Here is a 15085-nt window from a genome sequence, read left to right as displayed (position 1 = left end):
TATATTCGAGATTATAAGGCTGACATCTCTATGGCCAAAATCTCAAACACTCTGCAACCCACTCACAAAACAATCTAGATGGATAAATAGCACTAAAAGCCAAAGATATGCAAAATATGCAAATATGCAGTTTTTGATATGTGGGTGAAATGTCCCTTTAACTATGATTTGATCATGTTTTTTAATCTTTTGACCATGAATCACAATAGTCAACAACAACCAGAGCAGAAACACGAGCTCTTCCAGAGGAAATTCCAAATTGATATGACTTCCTGTGTTGGAGTCGGACCAGCCTATTGCAGTCCAGTAATTGGGGGGAGGGTGAGATTAGAGAGAAATATTTGCCTTTAATGACATGATGCAAACAATCCTCTGGGCTTCCCTCGTTGTCACTTCTTCCACATCACACTCTCACTCTTGTTCTCATTAGAGATTCCCACTTCTGTCCCTGCCTTGACTCCTCTCTGTCCTCTTCCTCCTGCTTTCTCTTTCAGCCCCTCTGTTCTTTCTCTCCCTCCTCCCTTCCCTCTGATAGTTATGGAATTATGATGAAATTAAGTTTCCTCCTCTCCAGTCTTATCCCACGTTTAAAGCTTATCCCCTTTAAATGCCAGGCCACATCAGAGACAGGTTTATAAAACAGAGGGACCATGAAGTTAAATAGACGACTCAAAGCCTGTAGTTGGAGCTCTAATTGAGCCCAGGTAAATGAAGAGTGGCGTGACGTACAGCACAGTCCTAGCTGCATAAACCTGAGGCACTGGAGTGGCTGATGAAGTGAAGCCTGAGCCTGAATGTCTATACACCACAGCAATTACCATGTTATTCTGCAGGATACGGTTTCTGTAGGAAAAACCATGTGGCTTTTCCTTAACTCTGAAGTATATTTACAGAAACACAAAGTGCTGGTATTTCACGTCATTCATATGGATATCATTTTAAGACTGGTGGACTTTAAATTACCATGCCAGCATTTGGATTTGTTACTCTCTAACTTCCCACAATGTACTGTAAACAGTTAAAAGCTAACATTGCTTGATGTGTGAAGCCTGCTAGCTGACAATCTGAATGCAAGCTAAATTATATGATATTTAACACTTTTACCAGTAGAAGAACATTATTTTGTCCTCCAATATGATCTAAAAGTTGTCCACCACAAGTAAAAGTCCTGCATTCAAACTTCCAAATAAGTTTTATCTGCAAAATGGCCTTAAAGTCTGCCATGCCAGACAAAGAAAAACAGATCATTTTCACATTATAACGTCAAATAAGGTTATTGTTATAAAAAGATTAACATTATAACAAAACATATTCATATTATGACATACAAACGTATCATGCTGTAACAAGAAACTGTTCTTGTTATGACAATATACCATTTCTCTTGTGACAACATGAAAATATCTTGTTATGAAAACCATTTCCACATTATAACATGATAACTTATATTGTTATAACCATTAGTTAAACAAAATGAATAGTATATTGTTATAATACAAACAGTTTCTAAGCAACAGCAAGCGCCTTGAACCCATGGTGTTGGTTCGTAAAATGTTTGCTTGTGTTGAGCGGCTGCTTTTTGTGACGTGGTATTGCAGTAGTTTTATGAGTATGAGTACAAGTACGTGAGAACAGTATCAGACTGATACCTGATGTTGGTATCAGTCCTGGTGCATCCCTAGATATAACATGAAAAATAATATGTTGTTAATTGTATATTCTTCTAACAAGAGTTTATTGTTATAACATGGTAACTATATAGGTTATCAAATTATAACATGAAACGTTTTATATTGTATAAATAGCAAGAAAGTTGTTGTAATGTGAGGTCTGTATGTTGTAATAACATGAAAATATCTTCTTGCATCATACTGATTTTTTTTTTCTGGCATGGCAGAGATATGCTGCCATACTTTAGTATCAGAAGTAAAAGTATTTATTTTGCAGTAAAATTACCACTGAGAGTGATGTGTCAAAGCACATTTACTGTTTCACTATTTTATTTGCAGCTGGTTGAGTTGTAAGTGTTTTTTTTAACTACTTTACATACATTAAACTTTGTCCACTGGTTACCAACATAGGGCTTGGGCCTCCTCCAGAGGGTCACAAGATAAATCAGAGGGGTCGTGAGACGACTAATGGGGCAGTGAATGTGAAAGAAATAAGTAAAAAGAAAATGTTATGCTACACAAATCTGCATTCAGTTTTTGGATGTTTCTGGCCTAAAAATGTTATTTAAATGAAACCAGCCAACAACTCAGATATCTGAAACATAACAAGGCGCCTCAACTGTACACTGTTCTTTGTTTTTCACAAGCCAAAAATGTTGGGAAACACTGGTTGGATTTATTATACTGCAATGTGTTTTTTAATTCAAAATAATCTGAAAAGTATGGAGGCACTCCGGGTAGCAAATACAAGTAGTGGAGTTAAAAGTCCAAGATTTCCCTATGAGGAATAGAAGTATAAAGTAGCCTCATGCAAAATGGAAATACTCAAGTACCTGACAGGAGTACAGTATTTAAGTAAATGTAGGCCACTTTAGTAAATTTCCACCACTGACTTTAACTCATTCTCAAAACTTCTGTCTCTCTCCTCCACTTCTCTGCAGCTGCATTTTTACCCATGTGGTGAAATCATTGAGGTTAAATGGTAGCCATGAGTCACCGACTACAAGCAGACATTTCCACATCTCACTGGTCTGGCTCTGTGTGAGAAGTGTTTGTCCGGGAACACTGACTGGACATCTCGGCCACCAGGCAAAGGGCAGCACAGACTCACATTGTATGAGAAGAATGCACCCTTCTCTCTACTGAATAACTTCCTTACTGGACATGTTTGGAGTCAGTGTCTATTTTGATGCATCAGACCATAATCCGATGAAAAAAAAACCCAAAAAACTCCTTAGTCTTACTTTTTATGGCTCACAGAACTGATGATGTTCCCAGCGAATACATGCATCTGCTTTGCGCACAATGGTGAATTTAACAGTAGATGACATTTCAAGAAACATTATATCCTCTGCAGAGATCTGGCAGTGTTGCATACTAAAGACTCCAGCACTATGTGTGTTGGAAGTCTACTAAAAGCTAATATTTTTCCTCCTGAACAAGAGCCTCTTGGAGAACATCTACCATTGAAGAACACTCTACATTCCTTTTAATGATTGATTTTTGCAGGGGGATCCTCTCTGTTTTAAGACAGTATTCCACTGACCCGGTATAGAAAAATGAAGTATGAAAGTCATCAAACAAGTCTTGACAGTGAACAGGAATTCCAAAATATCTGGTCCAACTCAGTCAAGGCATCCATCGCGTTCAACATGAAGTCAAAGAAATCCACTCTTTTACTTGTTTCAAAGAACGACCTTGATATGGCATGCCTGAGCTTGCGGATCATGATGCAACACCTTTAGCTGGAGTCTTACACCTTACAGTGGTTCACCTAGGTATTGGGGCTGAACGATTAAAAAAAGAAACCTAATAGTGATTATTTTGACATACATTGAAATGATTATAGTGTGATTTTTCAGGGGATCTGTACCAAACAAAGATATTTTCTTAATTAAGTCTGTAGATTATGAAGTGTAGGCCATATTGTGATTTCAATAAAATTTTGAGTAATTGTTCAGCGCTACTAGAAATCCATCACTTGGAAAACAATATAGGCCTACAATTTATTATTTTTAAATGCATGATATGTAAATCCTGCCACTAGACGTCTCTATCATCAAAATAACAGGCTCGTTTGAGATGAACTGTGCCTCACCTGGAGAGTAGACAAGATCAGGCGGCTGCAGCAGGAGGCGGTGACAAAAAGCTACAGTCAAGTTGGACAGTTTCTAGCAGACTTCAGAGAATATACAGGAAATGACACAAACATCCTGTTAGATCACCTGTTGGCTACCTGTAGTTTGCAGATCACGTTCATAACTGAAGCGATAAAATGTGTCCTTGATTGCTGATTGAAGATGAAATAGAAGAGATCCCCCTTCTGTTACATGTAACATCTGTTCTTTTGTCTGCCTTGTAAAGCAGTTTGTAACTGTTCGTTTGACTATATAGAACCTTTATCATTATTATCAGCCAAGATATATGCTTGTCAACAGATCCTGTCAGCTCATCGATCAGGTGATAATGAGGCAATTGCAGTATGTGGGGAGCAACTGCGGCACCTGGCTCTAAAAACTGTGGCTGCCTCGATCTTGTGAGGTTATTGTTACCCACGTGTGCATGATGTCAGAGCAAGTCAGGATCAAGTCAGACACAAATCTAACCAGCATGCATTGTGAAGCAATTGCCGGTGATCAATTCTGTGCAGGCTCATACAGAGAGACTCGGGAGTGTTGGCAAGTCAGCTGGGACATATCATCTCATGTAATAGATTTCTCTGAGTTTGAACATTGTTTATGACATTTGGGATAATGTAAGAACACAGCTCAACAAAATATATAACATTGTCTAGTCATTTTTAGACATTTTAATGTGGGGATGTTTTATATCTTTAACAGACTGCGGCAATGTGATTCCCATTGCTTCAGCTTCAGAAGACCACCCGGATTCAAAAGGACCTCCAGGCGTTTCACCGCACTTATATGAGGCATTTCACCATCAAGTCAATCAGCTGTCCAACAAGTTGTTAAGTGCCTAAACATAACTCAGGCCACATTGCTAACCCTTGTCACCCACCAACACCCATGTTGCTCTACTTGTTCACCCTCTCCAGTTGTAATATACACAGCTGAGCTACCACTTAGAATTTAGGTTGAACCACAACCTGCAATTATGGCTGACAGTCGCCATTTTGTGGCATTTAAACAAGTAAGCTTTAGTGCCTAAGACGCTGGCAGACAATATTACCACATTTTAAAGAATGTGGAATGTTTAAAGAAAGGTACATCTAAAATTATTAGTGTTGCTTGTAATTAAAATTGCATCAAATTAAATCAAAATATGCTTCTACAGTCTTTCTAAAGCTTATCTTTGACTTATACATGCATTTCCTATTATGTCAATTACTGACAATGAGACACATCTTTGCTTAATTAGAAAATTCACTCAAGAGCAACTTTAATCTGATTTTGCAGAATTGTTACCTGGCCTGAAGCACTTCACCACAGACAGAGAAAGGTTCCCAGATGGGACATCAGATGAAATTGGAAGATTGAAAGCAATTACAGCAACCTTTGAAACAGTCACCAGGGGAGAGACGGAGAACATGTTCAGGGGGGAAGTGCTATATTACACTAAGACCTGCCAACCTACAGAGGATAAGATCCAAAGGGCAAAAGTCCTCCTGATCTCCAGGAAAAACTACAACCAGCTGTATCAACACTCACTGTACAAAACAGACAGACTGCGCTGTGCACCGGTACCACGGATGGCTTTCTCAAAGGCATTAACATGACAGTTATGTTTGTTTTCTTGGCATTTGTGTGTGGACAACATTACTTTTTAATTGTTGAAAAAGACTATGTCTGAGTTAGATGACAAATGATCACCATCTATTTTCAAAATAAGTATATTTTTGTGAAAAATTAAAGAAGTGTCCCACCAATTTAGTATTGCACATTAGTCAAAATGGAAGTAGCAGAGGCAGAGAAATCCTTTTCCCACAATGCAACAAGATAGCATCTTATTTTTCATTAATTTGGTGTAAGAATAGTCAGAAAAATGAGTTCCTGGCTGTAAAAAAATTTATGGTAATGCCCCCTAAAGAGGGGCTGTTATCATATACGCAGAAGCATAGTGGATGGAAGTATGTTGGAAGTTGAAAATGTTTTAGTAATTTACAAACTGCATGTCAGTTTGTTGCTCAGATGTAATTTATAATGTGGAGACATTATTCAACTGTTTTCTCAGCGTTCTCCTGAGGTTTTGACCCCCCCCCCTCCCCAATTAAAGGTTTTTCCTTATCCAGATTGAGAGTCTAAGGATAGAGGGTGTGATATATGGTGAAGATCAACCATTCTTCACCAAAATAAATAAATAAATAAATGAATAAATAAAAAAATGGGCATAGGTCTGTAGGTCATTTTTGGAAGCAGTTTTTCATGACCCACATTTATTGCTAGGTCAATACCAATACCAGTATCCCTTGCTGTAGTAATAATAAGTGTCCAATGAGTCCAATGTGAAACCATGTGACTTACATAGGTCCCATGATGTGACATACATGATGTACTTGTTTTATCCCAAAATCCTAATTCTAACCACGACCCAAACCACAATCCTTTCATAAACCTATCCATGTAGTTAAGCACGCCTAAATCTAATTAAACTGCTGCTACTTCACAGTGTTAACTATGTGTTTTACACCACATCACTGACATTACGTACTTAAAGGGACAGTTCACTCCAAAATCAGAAGTGCAGAATTTTCCACTGACCTGTGGTGCTATTTATTTATCAATACAGTTTTGGTGTAGACCTGTAGAGATGTCAGCCAATAAGTGTCAGATATAATGGGACTAAAGGGCACTTGGCTTGTGGCACTCAAAGCACAAAAAAAAATATTACAGAACTACTTTCTTTCTACTAGAAAGTAGTTCCTATGTGAAACTACTCACAACAAGGTCTGTGAATTAACTTGAATCTTGATTTGTGGAATGAAACACTAATTTAAATTTTTTTCAAATGCATTTTTTGGTGTTTTGAGCATTACAAGCTGAGTGTCATTTAGTCCCATTACATTGGAGAGAAGGCAGACGGCCAATATCTCCAAAACTTTGGAGCTCACACCAAAAAGATCTAGATGGATAAATAGTACTACAGACCAGGGGTAAAATACGTATTTTTGATTTTGGGGTGAACGGTGCCTTTAAGATCCTGTACTCCTTTTACTGGTATCCTCCAGTTTGTCATATATGTAATTTTGGGAGCCATTGATAATCAACCTATTCTGATGGTTAGATATGAGCATGTGTTGGTAGAAATTGTAAAAGCTAAAAAGATAAATGTGTGACTTTTTGACATTGGGCTATATATACATATATAATTGAATTGACTTGACTCTTGATGGGTAAACAGAACCTTATGTGTGAAATTGGCAGTCTAATTTTGAACTTTTTTTTCCTAGATTGGGATACAGCACACAGCACAAATATCAACCTGATATTTGTTTTAATTGCTCAATTAGGACACGTCACATGTGAATTCAGTGGGCGAGCTCTTGCTGTATGAGCAACAGTTTGGCACATTTTTAATTAGAATGAAATTGAGACAATTACAGCCCGTTGTGTGTTTACGTTTTGTCCTGTCATCCTCCCACATGGACAGGCTGAGAGGATCACAGAGCAGATTGGTGAGTAGGTGCCAATCAAGGCCCAGAAGATCTGTTAGGGGGGAGGGCCCTAATTGCATGGCTTTAGAACAAATAGTTACTTTAACTTGAACCTGCGGAGGTGTTCTGAGTGAAGATAAGAGAGACGTGACATCCCCTGAAAGCATTTAGGAAACCATGAGCCAGGAAGTTCCATGCTCAAGTCACCCTAAAACAATATTGACACGTTATGTCTTACATCAGCCATTTAATGTCCTCCCCTTCCAACTATCTCTAAGGCTAAGACTTTTAAAAAAATATATTTTCCAAATGCAGCCAAAGCGAGTCTTTCAACATCTGGAAGTCATCCCCCCACCCCAAGCCTCCATTTGCTGACTGCAATAATTTGGTTTATAAGTAGTTCCCATGGAGAAGTCCTCATAGGCACAGGCTGCATTAAAAATCTATCAGCTCCATCGTCTGTGCCACTGAGACGCCCCAGGTTCGCCGCCAGACGCCGCACATCAGGCGACTGATAAAACTTCTCGAAGAGGTGTAACTCGACACAATGCACAATCTACAGAGGCCGACCCCCTTACGCTGGAAGAAAAGAGGCGTGTAATCAAGTCATAGCTCAAAAATGCAGCATGTGTTTCTAATCAAAGCCGTCTGTGGACCTGGTTGAATTCACATGTTTGGACATTTCAGCTTTGGTAGAAAACAGCCCATTTGTTGCGATGTCAGTGATGTGGCAACAACAACTGGAACCAATTTGGAAGACAGAGTGACCTCATGTAGGTTTTGTTGATTTGGAATACAGATTTTTGAGCTTTCTGCTCATGTGTTTCTCTCAGAGAGGGAAATAAAAACGTTCTGAGCTGAATTGCGTTTTGGCGGCGATGAGCACCAGAAACCTGGTGATGATGAGACAAATGGAACAAACTGAATCCACTGGTTTCACAGAGCCTGAGTGTTGGGTCTCTTTGATGTAAGGCGCTAAGTGGCATCTTTGAAGATGTTTTACAGCTATGTCAGCGTCTGGGAGGAGTGATGTTCAGACTCACACACACACACACACACACACACACACACACATGCAGAGGCTTGATTCTCTCTCAGGCTAAAACTGTGGGCACTCCTGTTTTCTGTTATTGGAATCAGTCTTCTATTGCTGTTTTTTTTTCCTTTTTCCATGTTCACATCCCTAAACTTTACTCCAAATATTATTCGAACACTTCTCCTGCTTCCAGTTCTTTTTGTGCGAGGTGATGTGCTATATTTTTATCCTGTTAATCTACGTCGGCGTCACCATTTCCAATTGTGAGCTTAAAGTCTGCTCCTTGATCTCATTTGCCAACTTTGCAAGCAAACTTTCCGCACATGTGCACACATATGACTTTCATCTAGGGCTGTATATCTGTATGGACTAAAAACTTTCAACATTTGTTTTAAACATGTTTTCAGTCTTCAAAGCACCATTTCAAAGTCTGGTTCCTCTGGAATCTCTCCAATAACCTCAGTGTCCTCAACATACATGTAGATGTTTGCTGACTTCTTTTCATTTTTCAGAAGAGGGTTTAAAAATCGGGCTGATAGTTTACTGAGAGAATGAGTCTGCTTGCAATTATGTAGTTTCATCAACATTTGACCGCACTCAATTTGAAGTTGCAATTTTCCATATAAAAGTCCAAATTAAACGGAGCAGCACTGGTAATTGTAGCCATGGCCTTTATACAATATCCAATGCTGCTAAATGTTTTAAGCACTGTGAGTGCTTTAGGTGTAGCATGATTTTGGGATGTAAGGAATTGATCTTTCCTGAGTCCCATGCCTTTTCATTCAAATGGCAGTTACTTGGTACATCGGTCAACTTTGTCCTGTCCTGTTTCCTGTTCTTACATATGCTAGGCTTTTATACGTTGAAAAGAAAACCAAAATTTGAAGATAGTTGAAAGTCGTTGCTGGAGGGACTATTCACATCTTGAAATAGCTAATGTTAGCAAAATGCTACCTACCTTGCTAGCTAATCTACATCAGTCATTAGCTAGTTAGTTAGCATTTAGCTAACATTAGCTAACTTAGGATGTGACCCCTGTATGTCACTTTTACAGGAAAAGGAGAAAGCTGACCAAGGTACCAGGTTTGCACAAATGCTATTGGAGCACAGAGCAAAAAAGGGTGGGAGTCAGTTGTCAAGTGTGTCTCATGCTCACACAGCCCCCTGTTAGTTAGCATCTTTCCTATTCATCCTAGACATACTAGCTAAGCAAATGCATAAACACATCTAAATTGAAGGCTAAGAGCAATGTCCAAATTGCAGAAGCTGCAATTATTGTCAATATAGGTAAATTGTGTGACAAATTAGAATTAGAATGAAGTACTGTAGTGCTGCAGAGATGCCCTGATTCTGTTCTCCAGATGTGGTTTGTTTGGTACAGACCCCAACAAATGTCTCATCAACATGATTTTAATAGTTTTTTTCAGTGAAGATGAAAATTGTGATGCAATAATGATCACAATGCCAACAAAGTAAAAACCGTTCCATACAATACTAACTGATCATTATGTCTTATGACCCCCCCTCACACACACACACACAAGTACATTGTCTCAAAGCGCTGGTGAACCACATTTTCCCTGAGTCTACAAAAACCCTGAACTTTCCACTGTTTTTATTTGGTCAAAATGCAATCGTCTCACCCACCACTATTCCATGGAAAGAGGCCTGCGAGATCACTGCGCTGTTTCACATGAACAAATATGGACAGAAACAGACCCTGGACATAGACGGAGACACTGTTTAAAACAGAGCCTCTAAGAGCTTTGAAAGCACATAAGACAGATTTACAAACACCATATTATCCATATTTTTATGTCTGGAGAGCAGAGGGCTATATAGAGCCTGCTTAATCAGATAAAGTAAAGTATCTCTTTTTAATCTCGATCCATATAATTCAGTTAAAATCAAGCTGATTGCAGTATTGCCATTATTATTGGTGTTAAATTGTGTCTTCAGCAGATAAAGCTTGCACAAAAAGTATGAGACATGTTTTGGGTATTATGCTGCTGTCACCACAGGGTGGTGCTATACCTGGTGTCACAGTATCACACAAAGGTCTGATGTGAAACCAAACTTAAAGACTAAAGCCAACTCATTTTAGTTAATGACATAATGAAAGAAAAACCTCAGTTATCCAGAGGGAGTGACAGCTTTTTAAAAAAATAAACAATACTGTCTGCACTGCACACTCTGTCAGGGGCCCATCAGACCAACTTTCCAGTGCTCAGAGTGGCCCATGACATCATGTGCAGGAACAACATGGTCCCTGTGACGACACGAGACATCAAACACACCAGCTGCAAAAAAAAAAAAAAGAAAGAAAAAGAAAAAAGGGGGAAGTGCAGTTCAAGTAAAACAAGAACATTCAGGTGTTCCAGCTCTCAATGTTGCCAGCTGAAGACATCAGCCGCCCCGCAGTTCACCGAGTGACTCACAGAATCCAACAGCATCTCTGCTCCTCATGTCTCCTCACATCTGCTCTGAATTAACATGCAGTCTGTGTTCCCTCAGAGGCGCGTGAGCTCTGGTGCTGAAATTCTTTTCGCAGATGTACAATGTAGTCCAAACGGGGAAAGGAAAACGGTTGTGGTAACACTTAATGAATGTTCCAAAAGTGCTGGAGCGGGCGCAGGAGTGCAATGCAAAACCACAAAGGTGCTCATTTCCCTCCTCTGCACATTTTCAGTGCCTGAGGGTGACATCACTTACAATCACTGACAGATGTCCACGGGACTGTTTCCTGACATGCACGGCTTGTTTTGCCAATTGCAGATAATCCACACTAGAATTGCTCTCATCCCTTTTAAATCTTCTCAGAGATAGACGGAGTGTCTGATAACCACATCATGTTTGTCTCAATCATTCACACATGTTGCATGTTGTTATGACATTTCCAATAGAAAACTCTTTACAGGGAAAACGAACAAATGAAGTTGTCATGTACAAGGAGAATTAACTCTGGCACAAGAAATACAACAGAGAACAGAATAGTTTCTAAAATAACTTTCCCCTTTAATCAAGAGTGCACTTAAAGGAGTTTCTGCAGCCAAAATAATGAATTTGTCCAACTTTGTACAACTAAACTCCACTGCTTGTACAAGCCCAAATATAATAAAGTCCAAGCTAACTTTCAGTCGGTTAAAAGGCAACCATCAGCCACCTTCACACATTATAACCAACAGCAATTAGGTGTTAAAATAAACAGCAGAGGGGTTCACTTACCACTCGTCCCGTCTTGACATGTAACAATCAAAACCTGGGCTACGGAGACTAGCAGAAAAAAGAAAGTCCTTAAATGCACAAAGCTCATCATGTCTATAAGAAAGACATGAGCCTTCCTGTGCACAAAGCGAGGGGAAAAAGGATGAAAAGAAAAAAAAATGCTCAGGTTATCACTGCACCACCATGAATTCAAGAGTACCCCTCCTTGTAAGCAGCAAGCAGACCCAGCCCAGACTGCGTGAGTGCTTTTTTGTGTAGTTACAGCTTTAAATGAGAAGAATGCTGGCGAGCCTAATTTTCCTCCCCCTTTTGTCAGCCCTCTCCCATAACCATCCTCTCACAGGCTTTTGTGGCTGTGGGAGAACTACACCCATGTTCACAAGTTCTCATACTTTCCAGTGATTCTTTCTGTCTGTCAGGCTATCTTAGAATGCAATCGTCTTAACTTTGGCTCACATTAAAAGATGCCAGGGACCAGATAAGGAAAAATTACGTTGCTTGTTTGATGGTGTCACTCAGATTTTTGTCTCTCTTCAGAAGTGGTTGCTAAGCAAGATCATAAAACTGCTGTTTTATTGCTGTCTCTGGGGCACCAAACAAGACACACAGTAAGCTGAGAATCCCTTTTTACTGGGCAATTAAAGTAAGAATAGAGTTTATAACTGTATTGTTTTCTGAGGAGAAATTGTAGTTAAGAAGCAAATCGACGAGCACACAAGATTGCTTGTCGATATGTTTGCTCATAAAATCAGTGGTGTCACTTTAATTGCGCTGTCCTGAGTCAAAAGTATAGTAAGAGAGATAAATGCAAACTGAAACTGTGTGTGACAGTCACTGTGGGTGGTCATGATTGTAGGTGGTCATGATAGGGAATCCAGTGAGCAAATTTAGAGTGAAATCCTGAGGTCAAAACCTTTTGACTTATGGTGAGAACATGGAATCTACCTGCTAAGACATCTAATGAGAGAGCAACATGTGAGAAATGTATTTATGTTGTGACTTTAAAGTGAGAAATCTAATAATAAAATGTGAATTCTGAGTTTAAAGTTAGAATTCCAACCTTAATCCCACAATCCCACGAAACTCTAAGAATAAAGCAAGATTTCTGAGATATATTCAGAATTCTGACATTGCAATCAGGGTTTTGAGAGTAAAGTCAGAATTTTTATCCCAGAATTCTGAGTGAAAGACAAATTTTTGAGAATTAGAATGAGATTAAGGTAAGAATTTTAAGAAGTCAGAGTTCCAACTTTTCTCCCAGAATTCTCCCAGAGTTTAAATTCAAAACTCCAAGAATAAAGTCAGAATTCTGAATTCTGACTTTAGACTCGGAATTCTGAGAAGTCAGAATTCCAACCTTTCTACCAGAATTTTGAGTTTAAGGTCAGAATTCTGGGAATAAAATCTAAATTGTGACTTTATTCTCAGAATTCTGAGTTTAAAGTCAAAATTTTGAGAATAAAGCCAGGATTCCTACATTAAATTAATAAATCTAAGATTAAAGTTGGAAGTCTGGGAATAAAGCACAGTTCTGAAATGAAAGACAAAAATCTGAGAATCAGAAGTCTGAGATTAAGGTCAGAATTTTGAGAAGTCAGAATTCCAACCTTTCTCCCAGAATTTGGAGTTTAAAGTCAGAACTCCAAGAATAAAGTCAGACTTCTGAGATTTAATTCAGAATTCTGACACTGCAATCAGGATTCTAAGAATAAAGTCAGTATTGCGACATTAATTCAGAATTCTAAGAATAAAGTCAGAATTCTGAGTTTAAAATAAGTATTGTGAGAATAAATTCATTCATTCCAACTTTAGTCTCAGTATTTTGAATTCAAAGTCAGAATTCTGAAAATAAAGTCAGACAATAAAGTCAGAATTCTGAGTTTAATCTTAGAATTCTCACTGAATTCTCAAATAAACTGCATGTGGCCCTAAATCTCTTTTGTATGTCAGTCTGTGTCTTCTATGATGCTATAAAGTTCTTACTCTGGACCCTGAAATATAGTACAATAATACAAGATATATTTTTCACCACAGCAATCACTGACACAGAACATGTCATGTAGTCCCAAACTCAATATGACGCAAGATTAAACCACACACACATAAAGTTGAAACATTAAAGTCCTAATTTGACTCTGCGTCTGTCAAATGAGACTACTGGGAATGATGAGCCATTCCTTTCCTCCCAGAAGACATGAAGGAATCTGTTGTTGTTTAGTTCTCTAAGTCACTGAAATGGCTCTTAAAGAAGTCATTGATTCATCGTTGGAAAAATGACAGATGTAGAAGGGAAAAAAAGACCAGCAGGAGAATTCTCTGCAGAGCAGTTTTTCAACATTTTATTCAGTTGTGGTGAATCATGGTCAGGACCAATTGGTTCTGGATACAAGCATGACTGTACCATCAGCTAATATTTGTTAAGACAACTCTGAAATCTTCATAGAGATCATAAAACTAGAACAAGCAATGTGATAGTTTACAAGATATTTTTAGCTGTAAATTATAGTTCAACAAACTGGACAAAATTTACATTTTAAACTATTTGTAAATTCATTCCTAATAAGTTTTACTTTTATTCAACTCATTAAAATAACACCAATGTTTTTTTTTGCCCAATCTTTGCCACACACAACTAACTCTGAACCGTATGACAGGAAACAGCTGTGTACCATGTTCACAAGGTGCTAAAAGCATCAGGTGATTGGCTTTCCAACAGACAGGGTGTGTGAGTCTGTGTGTGTGTGGAGAGGGGGTGGGATGGGGGGGGCTCTAATGAGAAAGACAGCTGTTTTCTTGCTGGCCCTGCCCACAAAGCAGAGCAGCCAATTCAGAGTCTCTCTGCTAAAAGACTCACAAGAAGCATCAGTTGTATTTTCTGTGGAAACAGCAGAGAAAAAAAGGTAAACTTCAGCGCACTGCAAATACTGCCAGTTGTCGCCTGTTTGCCAAAGATTTTGTCATTATAGAGAATGTTGCCAACAGGAGGGAAGGGTGCTGGGAATCAATTTGTGTAAATCATGGTTTGTCTCCTGCTGGGCTGTATACAAGCTAGCTTTGCAACTGATTGGTTGGAAAGTCAACAGCGTTACTCCACATTCGGAATCAGTGTGCACACTGAGCGAGCTGCTGTATTTCTATTACAAAACATTTTAGTTTATTTACATTTTTATTAAGTGACAAGTCTGGTGCATATTTCATGTTTTTGCTACTGTCAAAAAAATCCATGAAAAGGATCCCAATGTGAGTTTTGATTCTGAAGAGGTTGAAAATGTGAAAATGTGTATTCACTTGAATATGATGGACCACAAGCTCGTGATCATGAGCCTACTAGGCTTCACGGAGATCAGGAACAGAACAGGGTGAGGAGAGAAAACAGTCACAGGACAGAGTTGACAGAATTGAATGAGGTGTGAGGAGAATCATTGGACAACCGGGAAGGTGTCTTAGTGAGTGAATGGCGTTAGCTAACAGTTAATACGGTGTTCACTTCACACCTTTATTAAGTTTGCACGCATATGTCTCACCAACGTTGGCCTCAGATCG

The 15085-nt window shown here is 38.8% G+C and overlaps 1 protein-coding gene across 1 annotated transcript in view; it reads right to left on the bottom strand.

Annotated features, from left to right (window-relative positions):
* The window catches only part of col5a2a (collagen, type V, alpha 2a), a 74187-nt gene extending 62386 nt beyond the window's left edge, over positions 1 to 11801 (bottom strand). Inside the window, exon 1 of the mRNA XM_084724232.1 lies at positions 11543 to 11801. Within this exon, the coding sequence (XP_084580358.1) occupies positions 11543 to 11633 (91 nt within the window). The 5' untranslated portion in view covers positions 11634 to 11801. The remainder of the gene's footprint in view (positions 1 to 11542) is intronic.
* Between the last annotated feature and the right edge of the window lie 3284 nt (positions 11802 to 15085).

Source organism: Lutjanus erythropterus, chromosome 8, assembly GCF_056507025.1.
Source record: "Lutjanus erythropterus isolate fLutEry1 chromosome 8, fLutEry1.hap2, whole genome shotgun sequence".
In the NCBI taxonomy this organism is placed as follows: domain Eukaryota; kingdom Metazoa; phylum Chordata; class Actinopteri; order Lutjaniformes; family Lutjanidae; genus Lutjanus; species Lutjanus erythropterus.
Note: the sequence above shows the minus strand (reverse complement) of the source record. Positions and strands in the feature narration are given on the sequence as shown.